We start from the raw sequence: 15,271 nt of genomic DNA, 5'->3' as shown, positions 1-15,271 counted from the left end.
GCAATTGGTGAGATAAGGAATTTTATTGTTAAACTTTCCTCCATCAATAGCTCTAATAACAAGAGGGAAAGAAATGGAGCAGGAAAACTCAAGGTAAAAGAGTAACCAAGGCCCATTTCCTTGATGGTCTTTATCCACAGGTATCAAGGATTTAATGATTATTTCATTCTTTCCATTACCATTTTATTCAGTGCTTAAGAACACTCTGGGTCTGGGAAGATTAATTTCTTCCCCTCCCTTGCAGGCCATCCTCCTTTCAGATGTTATTCCTTATCTCTCTCCAACCCAACCTATTCTTCTGGAGACTGAGCCACCTGTCACTGAGGTAGCAGGGTGATGGAATCACCTTCACTTAGTGCTGTGCCAGCTGCTGTATCCTCTTTTGGCCTCTGTAACATTGGCACAGCAGATGAAAAGACAGCAGGAAATGCAGGGAGGCTAAATAACCTCTGGAGATGTGTTCTGAAGGCACATCATCCCAACAGAGGAAGAGCAGCAGCACACAGGCAGACATGTGCCTGTTGGGTGGCTGACTTCTGTCGACTGCAGAGTTAAATAAAGGCACTTAAGCAGCACCCCAACCCCTGACACTTCTGCATCCTCATGAAACTTGTCTGCAGCTCAGACAGCAACACCTCACAGGCCATGGGCTAGAAGTTGAGAGTACTCTCCACTTAACAAATCACTCAAAGAAGAGTGAAGCTTCAGGTGACCACAGATCCTTTCACTTCCACACTCACCCCTGTATGGTCGCACCACACTTCAGTCTCTTCTGACTCTCAGTGATGGGCTGAGTAACACCCCCAAGAATGGGACTGCAGAGACCACCTGCAAAGACTCCGTGGGAGGGCTCCAATGGGTCAGTAACACAGAGGCCTTCAGCACAGAAGAGATGTGGAGGGCAGCACTCCCACAGAATGCCAAGCTGTGGAGTAGTCTCCACTTCCATTCCTCTACTTCAGTTAGGGCCTTAATTAGCTCTTTTCCTCATGCTTCCTCCTTCAGAACTGCTGCCTGCACCTTCTACACCTCACTCACATACATGCAAATAGATTTGGGCTCTCATGTGCTGCCCACTGTCCCCTGGTTTGGGCACTTCTTCATTATACAGAATCACACATTTGGGTTGAGTGACCTCAAAAGGTCATCCAGTTCATACCTCCTGCAGTCAGCAGGGACATTCCCAACTAGAGCAGGTTGCTCATGGCCCCAGACAACCTGACCTGCAATGGCTCCAGGGATGGGGCAGGTGCCACCTCTCTGAGCAACCAGAGCCAGGATATCATCACCCTCAGGGTCAAAAATGTCTTCCTTCTCTCCAGATTGAATCTTCCTCTTTTAGTTTCAAACCATCACCCCTTGTCCTGTTGGAAGAGGCCCTTCAAGTACCTACTTGAAAATACCTACACAACTCCTTACTGCTTACACATTTTAATCACTCCTGTCCTCTTTGAGCTCATGCTGCCTTGTCTTTCTTGCTACCTTCATAACAACCACCTCACAAAGCCTGTGTTAGAGAAGAGACTTCTCTCCTATGTAGCCAGCAGCAGCCAGAAAGAAATCTGTTCCCAATCCCAAAGCTGCCTCTGGCTCAGTAGAAGGCAACCTCCTCCCTTCAGCTTTTCCCCACAGCTCACCACCAGAGAAGAGGAACGAAAGAAACACCAAAATAATTAGGAACACACCTTTAAAAAAATCGTATTAATTACATTCATCACTGGAATTAAGCAGCACCACCTCCCCAGCTCTGGCTTAGCCACCTCTCCCTCTTCCCTCTGGGCAGTATCTTCACCGTGACCACCGCAGGAGGCAACGAGGGTGGGGATTTCCTCTGCAGGGATCCACTGCTGCTTATTTATGCAGATAGGCATCCAGCCAGAGCTCCCCTGAATCCTTCAAAGAGCTGCCAAGAGAAAACCACATTTCCTTAAAAACAAGGTCATGAAATAGAGCATCCAGGGAGCACAGCTTTGTGGGGAGAATTTCTGTCTATAGATTAAGCAAAAGAGCTCATAGAACAGTTGGGGCTGAAGGGACCTTTACAGGTCATCTAGTCCAAACCCCCTGGAGTCAGCAAGGACATCTTCAATTAGATCAAGTTGCTCAGAGATCTTCAGAGACTACAGCTCCCTGGAAAGATGGAGAAGATGCAAACCCCGGGGGCTGCATCAGACAAAGACTTGAAGGGTAAAGCAAACTACTTCATTAGAATGGAAACAGAAGGAGCAGCAAGCATGGCAGGAGAGAGCCACGTGGCTTTTCAATGGAATAAGAAACATCTAGAGGGCAAAGAGGAGAAGAAAGGAAAAGCAAGATGAATGACAGCTCAAACTCATCTTTCTGAAAGCTCACTCAGAGGCAGAGGCACCAAACCTGGCATCCTACTGACCTCTGACTGTTCAGAAGTGAGGAAAAAGAGCTCTCCATTAGGTCACTCCTACTGACATCTCCTGTCTGCAGCTTTTGAAACCAGTGCCATGCTTGAACAGTTCTCCAAACCCTTTTATGGCCATCTATTCTCTCAGGAGCCCTCCACAGAACTTCTGCCATCCCATCTGGCTGCCCTTCCCCTTGCCTTGCTCACTCTGTAATAGTGGAGAGCCCTTTGCTCATGGACTGCAGGAGGCTGATACGTACTGCACTATGTCGGCAAAGGCGGTGAGCAGCGGCTTGCACTGGTACTCAACACCATGTTTGGCACACAGGGACTTCACCAAAGGGGCCACCTTCCAGTAGTTGTGGCGAGGCATTGTAGGAAAAAGGCTGTGGAAAAAGAATATGATCACTCAGTGGCATCTGTCATCATGAAGAACCACAGAACCCAGACTGGTCTGAGTTGAAAACACCTTTAAAGCTCATCTAATCCTCCACCCCCCTTGAAGTCAGCAGGGACATCTATAACTACAGCAGGCTGCTCACAGCCCCAACCAACCTGACCTGGAATGGTTCCAGGAATGAGTAATCTACCACTTCTTTGGGCAATCCCATGGAATTCCTGCCCCTCTTCTCTCCCTAAGACTCAACCTTCCCTTGGCCTGTAGCCATCAGTGCTGTGGTGTCCCTCTCATATCACTTCAGCCAGCATCTGTACTGCTAATTTTCACCCCTGTGCCATGCTGCTCACATCTGGAGAGGTGGTGGTGATCACCAATGCTTAAAAAGTGTTTCTTGAAGTTCCCATTCCATCCTCACATAAATGACACAACAGTGACCCACATTAGCTCTTGTTCTTGTATTACCTGATAGAGAGACAGGGAACTTGTAGGCTCTTCAGAGCTAGTGTATACCAAGACTCATTGCAAACTCCCTCACACCCCCAAACCTGTGCTTCAACTCACTGGTGTTCAATTTGGAAGTTGAGATGTCCACTAAACCAGTCATTGAAGAAGGACTGTTGAACGTTGCAGGTTGCCTGGAGCTGAGAGAAAAAACAGCAATGTTTAAGTGCTGGTTTAGGAATGTCCCTTCTCATACCTGTGTCCAACACAACAACAAGCAGGTACAGGCTCCTTAGCATCATGTGTCTTTTGGCTGAACACAGCAACTCCAAGAGCCACCTCCAGTCAAGCTAAGATGGCCATGCTGTGACACAAGAGTGTTAGGGCATAATTCAGAACAGACTTGAGTTTCCCAGTCAGATTAAGCCATAACTGCCATGATCTTTTACCTCTTCTACTTGAAAAGAACTCTATAATGGCTTCAGAACTCAAATAAAACAGATCACACATGAAAGACCTGCATTGTTCATGCACAGAAAGCTCTCTGAGGAGCTTTGCAGCCCCTTCAGTTATTTTCCTTGCGGCATCTCTGCTCAACATTTGAAACCTGCATTCCACTTCTGCCCCTTCTTCCTTTGCACTAACCATTCACTTCACCCAGTGAGGACAAGCTGCTCAAGTTTTCTCCCAGTTCCTACCACTTCTGTGATCAGCCCTCTTAGGCATGACATACCCAGAGCTCTAACTTCTCACCTTTGAAGCCACAGGTCTCTGGAGAGAAGGTCTTACCTGGGTAGAGAACCAATCCACATTCTTATCGTAGTCGATGTGCATCGGGATGTGATTCATTTGTGTCACCCAGACAAACCAGTTACTCTCTATAAACCTGCACACAAACACCCAAAACCATTACTGATGTCACACCTGTGCCCTGACAAGCCAGGACAAGTCACTGGTAGAGATACCAGCTAGTTGTTGCCCGACAAAATGAACACCAGGAATCAAACACACCTAAAGACATCCTGACAGACAACAACTGCTGCCTTGCTGGAAGGTGTGAGGAGACAGAAGAAGAGGGGATTGAGGAGAGAGAGAAGCAGGAGGTAGGAGAAAAGCTGTCACAAAAGATTGATATAAACTGGGGAAAGGAAAGGGAGGAATAATAAACTGAATGATACCTGACTAATACAATCAGCCCCAGCAAACCCTTCACCCCCAGTAAGGGCAAGTAGGTGAGAAAGAATCGGATGTAGAAGGTCAGCATCCAGGCCAGGTCCTGTAGTGAAGGGAACAGACAAAACTTCATCAAGAGGATGAATTACTGGCTTGTGAATCAAGAGGATGAATTACTGGCTCCTGAATTAATTTACCATCCCTTCTATGTGGTGCTGCCTTTAAAACCTCCCACAGTCTCTTTTACCAGTGGAAGGATTCAGTTTTAAGCTAAAAGCTACTTGATTTCAAAATCATTTTGCAAAATGAAGGTGGCATTGAACTCTCTTCCAACCCTCCTCTCCCAGTTGCTGGTACTTTTCCCTTTTTCCTGTGCCCAAGGGCTTTTACTGTGTTGTTTGGGTAGCAAAAAAGAGTGGCCAGAATGACCACTTTTACCTTCAGCTAAACTCTCACGTTATAGAATGGTTTAGGTTGGAAGGGACCTCAAAGATCATCTAGTTCCAACCCCCTGCCATAGGCAAGGACAAGTTCTGCAGGAACATGAACTCTGCAGAAGAAGGAATGCCTCCAGACATTCACACACCCCAGATCAAGACAGGACATCAGGGAACATCTTCTGTTACCCAGTTGGGAATGAATCTTTTAGAGAGGAGGAGGGCTGTGTGGAAGGTGCCCTCTCTCCCCCAGCAAATATGGAATCATAGAATGGTCTGGGTTGCAAGCAACCTCCAAATGTTAGCCAGTCCAACTCCCTCTGCAGTCAGCAGGGACACCCTCAACTAGATCAGGCTGCCCAGAATCTTGTTGAGCCGTACCATGAATATCCCCAGGCCTCAACTGCCTCCATGGACAACCTGTTCCAGTGTTCATAGAATCACAGAATCAGTCAGGGCTGGAAGGGACCACAAGGATCAGCCAGTTCCAACCCCCCTGTCATGGGCAGGGACACCTTATCCTAGATCAGGCTGGCCAGAGACTCATCCAGCCTGGCCTTAAACACCTCCAGGGATGGGGCCTCAACCACCTCCCTGGGCAACCAATTCCAGGCTCTCACCACTCACATGGTGAAGAACTTCCTCCTCATGTCCAGTCAGAACCTACCCACCTCCAGCTTTGCTCCATTCCCCCTAGTCCTGTCACTACCTGATAGCCTAAAAAGTCTCTCCCCAGCATTTTTGTAGGTCCCCTTCAGATACTGGAAGGCCACAATGAGGTCACCTCGGAGCCTCCTCTTCTCCAGACTGAACAGCCCCAACTCTTTCAGTCTGTTCCACCATCCTGATGATACAGAACCTGTTCCTGACATCCAGCCTAAATCTACTGTTCTCTAGTTTGAAATGCTTGCCCCTCACCCTATCACTACATGATTTCCCCCATCACACCCCTTGCCACAGACACACAGCCCAGAGCTCCTCCCAGCAATACCTTGCACTGAATTGTATCCATACAAGAAGAAGTCAGGGTGGGCAATGTGGAGCTGACTTACCACCCACTGCTTCCGCTGTACCACGAAGTAGAATATGTACCACTGGAAGTAAAGTGGCACCAGAGCTGGGGGACCAACTAGAGTGGAGAAATAGATGGCAGAGACATTAACTGTGCCCTTTTATGGCAAGTGAGGTGGACTGGGAAGGGAAGGAGTTGAGTAAATGCTGTCCACAGCACTGCAAAAGGGTAGGGTTACTCACTGATGAAGAAGTACTTGTGCTGGTGGTTATAAGGCATGAATTTCTTCTTTTGTACACCAAGCTGTTGAAGCAAGCAAATTACTCAGCCCACAGAGACACCTCAAGAGCTCTGTGCATACACTCCTGCCTATGCTTTCAAAAAGACATCCCCTAACCTTTCAAAGAGATGTCCTATCAAACCGTGCCACCATCCACCACTTCGCTGGCTTCATCATCCCCTGCAACTTCTGTCTGTGGTAGCTGTGGCAACCTTTCATCCCTAGCTTGGATGCACAAGAGCCTGGGAAGCCTCTTTCACCACATAGAGCAACATGCACTGGAAGCTCTCCTCCTACAGAGGGCACAGCTGCTCAACGATGCTCAAAAACCCATGAGGGAAGAGGCTGCTGCCCAAATCAAGCTTCAGGGAAAAGGAAGAAAGAACTTGTGGTACTATTAACAGTGTGTAGAACCTTCTTGCAACTAATCTCCAAAGCAGTAAGCATTTAGGCATTGAACTGTGTCCACAGGAAGAGAGGTGAACAGATCTCCCTCCCTCTGAGCCTAGCTACCTGGCAGCGTTCGCTACATTAAGACAACATCACCACCTTCCATCAGGGATTCCACTGCATCCCTGTACATGTTCAAACCCATTCCAAACAGCAGCCTGCCCTTAATTTCATTGCATTCTGAGCATTTCAGCCAGGTGATGCCACGAATTTATGTAACTAGGTTGTTCTGGGGTTTTTTTTAAGGAGTGGCAAGTGCTGAAGCCACTCAATTATCCTCAGAGTTGTATCAGAAACAGAGCTGGACTCCAAATGGGACCCAATCTGACACCCACTGTGGTACTGAGACCACTGAAACAGCTTCTTTGATCACTAATTGTAAATGTCCCAGAGAGTCCTTGCTTGTCATCTGTTGCTTCATTTCTCCAACTACCACAGTTAGTCAAAGCTGACCTTGGTAATGAGGAGCAAATTGCAATCTTCTCTTCATTCAGCTGCAAGTCTCTCATCAGAGAAACAAGAACTTGTAACTGTGACAACTACTTTGGTCTGGGTTTGAAATCTACCAAAAATAACTTCTGTTGAAGTGCCACAGGGGTACAAAACCCTCACAAGTATTGGAGTATAACCAAGGGACATCAGGGAGCAGTAGGAGGTAGGGTTGCACTATATAAAACTGCATTTCAACTCAAACTATTTTCTGGAGGTGCTTCTCTTTCTACTAGGTGCAGTTTTGGTGGCTTTCTTTTTTCACCCTTCAGAATAAAATTGGATAATTTGAACCCAAGAAAACTGTACTAGGGAAAAAAAAAACCCAAACAAACCAAAAGCCAGTTGCAACATTAAGTGTCTGGAAGGTAGAGATGCACCTGGATGTTTGTTGTTCTTGCTTTTCGAAGGCCACTGATGCCCAACTGCACCTTCCCCAAACTCCCAAAGCAGTGAGACAACTCACTGACCAAGCCAACTGCTCACTAGGCTCCAGGCAGCTTTCCAGATTTACAGCCTGCTGCTGCAACCCCCACCAGAGCCTCCACCAGGTCTCACCTCTACAGAGAGTGTTTTGCCCAGAGCAAAAAACAAGGGGTGCATGTTAACATCAGGGTCCTTTCGGAAGCAGTTGGGCTTAGCATGGTGCTGGAAGTGGAGGTGATTCCACCAGCTGGCAGGTGCTCCCTGCAGGAAAGGATGAGAAGAGAGTGCTGTGAAGAAGTTACAGAATGACAGAATTAACGAGGTTGGAAAAGACATCTGAGATCCTCCAGTCCAACCTATCACCTAACACCTTCTAATGAACTAAAACCATGGCACTAAGTGCCTCATCCAGCCTCCTTTTAAACACCTCCAGGGATGGGGACTCCACCACCTCCCCAGGCAGCCCATTCCAATGCCAATCACTCTTGCTGTGAAGAACTTCTTCCTAATGTCCAGGCTAAATCTGCCCTGGTGCTGCTTGAGGCTGTCCCTTTGCTCTGTCACTGGGTGCCTGGGAGAAGGGACCAACCCTCACTTGGCTACAATCTCCCTTCAGGTAGTTGTAGAGAGCAATAAGGTCTCCACTGAGCCTCCTCTTCGCCAGGCTAAGCAACCCCAGCTCAGTTGTATCTTCTACCCTTAGTCCTCCCCCACCATTACTTCCCTGCATTTGATTTCTTCAATCTCAGACAGCAGAGCATCCCAGACCAAGCCCTAGCAGCCTGTCTCAACACTGAATGCCCACCTTCAGGTGGCCAATTACGAACTTGTGGACCCAGTGGTTCCATTTAGATGTGCTAAAGACTGAAAGGTGTCCAAAATCATGCTGAAGCCAGCCAGCCTGGGCCTGGAATAGAAAAAAAAAGAGATCAACACCCTACAACAGTGCTGCTGGATAAAAAGAAGAGTCAAGAGGCTCAGAAAAAAAGGTTTTCTCTCCTACTCTTCTGCTGCTCAACACACACCCTTGGATAGCGAGAGCACTTGCACTACTAAGACCCAGTCCAAACACTTCTCTTTTACTACATACCACTACAGCCCAGACTTTGCCTAATGACTTTTAGTCCCAGATAGCTGTTTTCACAAGGAAGAAGAGAAAAAAAAAATCATGGAAAAAAAATAAAGCCAAGGAGCTCAGAACCAGCATTGATTCTCTTACAAAACTGCACAGAAATCAGCAACAAAGTCTCCTTTAAGGAGCTGCTTGCTGCTGCCTCCTCCGAGTACTTGTAATTCCAAGGGGATCAGCTGGCCACAGGAGAAAGAGCTGGGGCTTTGAGAGCTGCTCTGCCCTCTCCTCTAACTCCCTGCAAGTTCCCATGGGAACACAGCGGCTTGGCCCCTGCACAGAGCCTTGGAGGTCTGGCACAAGAGACCTCAGAAGTGCAGCATGGCTTTCATTGTAGGAAGAAGGCTGGGAATAAGGAGGGCTTTGATGAGCTATGGGAAAGAAAAAGCAGGGCAAAGTCTGCTCAACCAAAGCAGCATGTCATGGCACTCTAATGTTGCCCCTCTGGTGGAACCCAAGGAGAAGCAGAACTCTGGGGAGTCCATGAAGATGAGATTTGTCTTGCGGTTAGGGCAATGAGCACCTAATGGAATCACAGGATCACAGAATCGTTTTGCTTGGAAGAGACCTTTAAGATCATGGAGCCAAGCCCTTAATCCACCACTGCCAGGTCACCACCAAACCATGGCCCTCAGCACCGTATCTCCATGGCTTTGGAGCTCCTCCTGGGATGGGGACTCCACCGCTGCCCTGGGCAGCCTGTTCCAATCATTTGTAACCCTTTTGAGGAAGAAGTTGTTCTTCACATCCAACCTAAATCTCATCTGGAGCAACTTAATGCCATTTCCTCTTGTCCTACAGCCTATTCCTTGGGAGAAGAGACCAACCCCCACCTGGCTGCTGGCTCCAGCCTCTTTTCAGGGAGTAGTATAGAGCCAGGAGCACTGCCCTAAGCCTCCCTTCCTTGAGGGAACAACTCCAGTTCTCTCAGCCACTCTTTAGAGGACTTCTCTCTGGAGCTGCTCCAGCAACTTCACCTTTCTGGAGTGAGGGACCCAAAACTGAACCCAGAATCCTAGACACGGCCTCATCAGTGCCCAGTACAGGAGGACAATCCCTGCCCTGGTCCTGCTGGCCACACTCTGTTTGATCCAGGCCAGGATGCTCTTGGCCTTCATCTCAAAATTCTGGCTTTTGGCATTTTTTAGGTCTTCTTTTTTTGCCTAGCTGCTTACCTGGACAGTGCCTAGCAGCACTGCAGAGAAGAGGAAAGGCACTGTGGATGCTCCAAAATACCAGATGGTGAGCCAGGCTGCAACGTCCAAGAGCAGGATGTGGCAGAGGTACAGCATGAAAAAGGCAGGGTTGGGGTTGAGCAGCCCCATCTTCTCGACAGCCGCACGCAGCTCACGGAAGTCCTCTACCAGCTTTTTCTGGGGGGAGACCCAAGAGCATCTGCCAGTCTGAAAATGCTTCACAACCCCCAAGGACAGCTCAGTTTCCCCTCTCAAGAAGCTACTGTGGCAAAAGGGCAAAGTTAAAGGTCACCTGGAGGCAAATCTTCACTAAAAGTACTAATAATGATCATAGAATCATAGAATCATATAATCATAGAATCAACCAGGTTGGAAGAGACCTCCAAGCTCATCCAGTCCAACCTAGCACCCAGCCCTAACCAATCAACCAGACCATGGCACTAAGTGCCTCAGCCAGTCTTTTCTTGAAGACCCCCAGGGACGGTGACTCCACCACCTCCCTGGGCAGCCCATTCCAATGGGAAATCACTCTCTCTGTGAAGAACTTCTTCCTAACATCCAGCCTATACCTACCCTGGCACAACTTGAGACTGTGTCCCCTTGTTCTATTGCTGGTTGTCTGGGAGAAGAGGCCACCCCCCACCTGGCTACAGCCTCCCTTCAGGTAGTTGTAGACAGTAATAAGATCACCCCTGAGCCTCCTCTTCTCCAGGCTAAACAGGCCCAGGTCCCTCAACCTCTCCTCATAGGATTTGTGCTCCAGGCCCCTCACCAGCTTTGTTGCCCTTCTCTAGACATGCTCCAGCACCTCAACATCCTTCTTGAATTGAGGGGCCCAACTGATGTGAAGTGAAGGAGAAGCTACAGGTCAACAAAGGGACTCCGGTTTTGGAACCCTTCCACAGATGAGGACTCCACCTGGGCAGCCTGAGCCAGGCCTTGACAACATTCAAGAGGAAGAAATTATTCCTTAAGCCCAATCTAAATCTCTGCTGGTTCCCATTGTCCTGTCACTTGTTCCTTGGGAGAAGAGACCAACCTCCAGCCTGGCTCCAGCCTCTTTTCAGGGAGTTGTAGAGAGCCAGAAGAGACTTTGTCATTTTATATACAGGGAATTCTGGCTACTATTAAGAGAAGTTAAATAGTACAATTTCAATCCAAATACCAGATTTTTAAGATACTTACATTCTTGCTGGGCTCAAAGCTGGGTTGATCTGGTGCCAGTTCCCCAATCAAGAGTGGACTCAGGTACTTTCTCACTAGTGTCTTGTCAAGATGAAATGCTGTGAAAGGATCCTGAAATACAGATGAAGGAAGAAGGCTGAAGAAAAATGACTGTTCAGGTGGCACCAAAAGAAACAGATTTCACTACATCCTGGACTCATGTCCAGGGTTACACAAAGCAGCCCAGCTAATGGAGCTGGCTCAGCCAGGTTTTACTACCACAGATGTTACTGCTTTCTTCAGACCATAAATGATGGTTTGAAGCTGAATTCTCTGCATCATTTTCTACCAGGATGTGGTTAAGTGCAGGGCACCAAGAAGCATGAACTCACAAGCCAGTTATGAATCCAGAAATTTCATCTCACTGAACCTCAAGATATGGAATCATGGAATTGTTTGGCTTGGAAAAGAGCTTTAAGACCATTCAGCCCAAATGTTAACCCAGCACTGCCAGACCACCACCAAACCACGGCCCTCAGCACCATATCTCCATGCCTTTGAAACCTTTCCAGGGATGGGGACTCCACCACTACCCTGGGCAGCCTGGGCCAGGCCTTGACAAACCTTTGGGGGAAGAAATTGTTCTTCATGACCAACTAAAACCTCCCCTGCTGCAACTTGAGGCTGGTTCCCATTATCCTGTAACTTGCTCCTTGGCAGAAGAGCCCAACCCCCACTTGGCTCCAGCCTCTTTTCAAGGAGTTGTAGAGAGTCAGAAGGTCTCTCCTCAGCCTCCTCTTCTCCAGGCTGAACAACCTCAATTCTTTCAGCTACTTCCTCATTTGTGCCCTCAGCAACTCTGTCTCTACTTTAAGTTCCACTTTTTTTTCCTTCAAGCCCCATGTCCTGAAGTGAATGTCTGACTAGGAAGAAGTGCAAGAAGTTAGCACAAACCCAGGTGAACTGGGAAAAACAATGGGACATGCAGGACATGGATAGACAATGACACTTCCCAGTGACCCCCACCAATCTCAAAAGCCCTACATTGTTCCAAACATGCTTCTTTGGCAATCCCCAATGCCCATCTGCCCACATCTTCCTGTAAGACTTATGTTTTCTTGCTACCTCATCTGATTCCTCTTCACATTTATCAAGAGTCCCATGCAAAAGCCTTTTTATTCATCCTTACCATTCAGAAAATCCCTGTTAGGGAAAACCACTTTCATCATCTAAATGTCCTGTCAGTCTCCATGGCAACCAGGCAGCCAGGAGGGGGAAAAAAAAAATCACTACTGACTGTTATCACTAGAGATTTTATCACTGTATTTAGATGAAAATCCCCCTGGCAGTTGGGCAGCCCTGCTGATGGTTTCCTATTTACCTCCTTTTGCACATTTCTCTCCCTCTGTCCAAATGATCATAAACTTTACTCATTTCCCTCAGCCTAAGAACGATTTTTTTCTTTCCTGAGACAGTATTTGCTCAGTGCCCATCACTCTGTAAGCTTTCTGTGCCATGCACTACTCAGGAGTACCATTACTAGCTCCAAATCACATGTTTTTTGAAGTAAATGGTATTAAAAGATGCCTAGCTAAGAAAGGGGTTAAAAGCCCAGCTGATGCTGCCAGCTCCGGGTCAGCCTTGTTGCACTTCAGCTGTAGCATCCTTCTCTGCCCAGGCTTACAGAAATAAAGAAGGGGAAGAGAAAAGGGGGTTTGTAATTTGCATTTTCTCACTGGAAGAGGAGGGGAAAAGAATAGGGAAGAGTATGTGGGCAGATCAGAGGAGGATGGTACCACCCGGTTAGACCAATCCCCTCCATGGAGGCTGCGAAACCTGGCAGCGCCGATTGCACCTCCTTGAAGCCAGAACGCTCTGGTGACATTCAGCGAGGCAAAAGTGCTCTTTCTTTCCTCCGCTGTTTGTGAGGAGCTTCGTTCTTTACAACTCCGGGACAAAGCTATTGGAAACACGGTAGCTCACTTGGCTGGGGTTCCTGAGCGGTCAGCAGTTCGGCTGCACCCAGCAGCGACACTGGGGACAGTGCATTGTGTTCAGCCCTACGTGTTGGCCACAGGGACTGACCCACTTCTGACGGGGCTTCCAAAACGCACAGCCTCGTCCTGACCTCACGGCGTATGTGTGAGCTCATCTCCTGCCCAGCTCCACATCACATGCATACGATGAAGCGAGGCAAAGCACTAAATCTCACGTTCACCCCTTCCGCTCGGGACTACCCATCAAAACCACTCCTGAGACTGCTTCAGCATCCCATACCTGCCCTGGGGTGGACACCCTCGTATTTGGAGTAACTCATTCTCTTTAGTGCAAGGCACGATTAGGTGAAAGGAAGGAAATCCACTGACAAAAGTACCCCACGAATCCAATCCAAACTATGACTGCTGCACTTCGCAACAGCCACTGACATTCGGAAGGGCTGGTTTGTTTAGTCCTAAAGACCAACATATGACTTCCAGCAAGACCTTGCACTGGTGCCACCCCTTGGACACACAGAGCTGGGATTTTTAAAGCTGGAGGAAGCTCAGTGTTGTTCACACAAAGTGCACCGCGAATGTCCTCTCCCTCCATAGTAACAGGACAAGAGGAAGCAACTTCCAAGTCGCACCAGGTGAGGTTTAGGTTGGACACGAGGAATAATTTCTTCTCCCAAAGGGTTGTCAAGGCTTGGCTCAGGCTGCCCAAGGGAGTCCCCATGCCTGGAAGGGTTTCAAAGCCATGGAGATGTGGTGCCGAGGGCTACGCTTTAGTGGTAGTGTTGGGTTAAGGGTTGGACTCCATGACCTTAAAAGGCTTTTCCAACCACAACTACTCTGTGATTCTATGTATATCTCGCATGCTTCTGTTCAGTTCTGCTCTGCGGCTAGACATGTATAAAAACAGAGTATTCTTGTGCAGTGCATGTGCTCGAACATCACTGCTTCTCCCCCTTCCTCCCCCCCAGATGTAAGGCTGGCTGCGGACACTCATTTCCGCAGTCTGTTGTTGTTCCTTCAGACAAGTAAAATCAGTCACCCGGGACCCTCCTCTTCCAGAGGGGACCACACTTCTGCGCCTGCCCCCAGCACGCCTCTCCCGTCCCTCCCCGGACTGGGAACGGCCACCTCGCCGCTGCCCCGCCGCTCACCGTGGCGTCCTGTCCGGCGTAGTGGCTGATGACCCGGGAGCCTCCCGGGTGCCTCCGGCAGAACTTGCTGATGTCGTACACCTTCCTCTCGATCACCAGCCACCGCTCCTGGGCCGCCGACCCTCGCCCGTTGCGCTGCCCGATCTCTTCCCAGGTGAAGAACCGCAGCGACCGTTCGCCTTCGGAGCCTGCCATGGCTCGGTTCGGATGGGTCTGTGGGGTCCAGGCGAGGCTGCGCTCGGCTCGGTTCGGCCTCCGCCGGCCAGACCCTCCCCGGCCGCGCCGCCCGAGTTCCCCCTCCGCGCTCACTCCCAACCTCCTCTTGAGCCCCGTCCCGCTGGCCCGCTTCCCATTGGCTCCCCACGACATCAAGCCCCGCCTCCCTAGGATTCCCGCACGCCCATTGGCTCCTCTCCCCTTTCTGCCCGCCCCCTTGGCTGCGCGCAGTGAGAGCTTACAGGGGCTGCCTCCGCCCGGCTTTGGGGGGTACCGCACGGTGCTGGAGCCGGTGTAGGGTTGGTGATGGAGATCATGGAAGAGGAAGATTAAAATTCAGGTCCCGGCAACAAGCAGCTGCCCGGCAGCTTCGACTGTCCAGGCTTTAGTACGTTGTGAGCTGTCTTAGAGAGAATCACAGACTGGCTTGGGTGGGAAGGGACCTCTAAAGGTCATCTAGTCCAACCGCCTGCGGCCAGTAGCGACATCTGCAACATTTACTCATCTGAGCAGTCATGCAGGTCGCTCACAGCCCCCAGACAACCGGTTCCAAGGATAGGGCACCTCCCACCTCTCTGGGCAACCTGGACCAGTGTCACTACCAACCCTATCGTAAAACATTGCTTCCTTCTCTCCGGTCTGTATCTCCGAGTTCTGAGCCATCACCCCTTGTCCTGTCACAGCAGGCACTGCTCAAAAGTCTGTCCCCAGCTTTCTTCTTGGCCCCTTTAAGTACCGAAAGGCCACAAGAAGCTCTCCCTGGAGACTTCTTTTCTCCAGGCTGAACAACCTCAGCGCTCTCAGGTTGGCCTCACAGCTTAGGGCTTCCAGCCCTCCCACCGTTGCTGTGGACTCCTCTGGCCCCACTCCAGTAGTGGTGTTGACTAAACTGAAGTATCAGCTGCTTCCTTTTTCCTTGCAGTGTCCTCCCCAAAA

At 49.3% G+C, this 15,271-nt stretch overlaps 1 protein-coding gene across 1 annotated transcript; it reads right to left on the bottom strand.

The window, feature by feature from the left end:
- Positions 1-1,670: 1,670 nt before the first annotated feature.
- On the bottom strand, positions 1,671-14,445 carry LOC135186069 (acyl-CoA (8-3)-desaturase-like). The gene is made up of 12 exons (XM_064163456.1): positions 14,120-14,445; positions 10,996-11,106; positions 9,790-9,987; positions 8,291-8,392; positions 7,618-7,746; positions 6,083-6,143; positions 5,881-5,957; positions 4,397-4,494; positions 4,008-4,104; positions 3,339-3,418; positions 2,638-2,763; positions 1,671-1,903 (listed from the first exon to the last, which is right to left on the bottom strand). Exons 1-12 carry the CDS (start codon positions 14,312-14,314, stop codon positions 1,852-1,854), a joined length of 1,326 nt encoding a protein of 441 aa, XP_064019526.1. The 5' UTR covers positions 14,315-14,445; the 3' UTR covers positions 1,671-1,851.
- Between the last annotated feature and the right edge of the window lie 826 nt (positions 14,446-15,271).

This window comes from Pogoniulus pusillus, chromosome 24, assembly GCF_015220805.1.
Source record: "Pogoniulus pusillus isolate bPogPus1 chromosome 24, bPogPus1.pri, whole genome shotgun sequence".
Classification (NCBI taxonomy): domain Eukaryota; kingdom Metazoa; phylum Chordata; class Aves; order Piciformes; family Lybiidae; genus Pogoniulus; species Pogoniulus pusillus.
The sequence above is the reverse complement of the archived record's forward strand: the minus strand, read 5'-3'. Positions and strand labels throughout refer to the sequence as shown.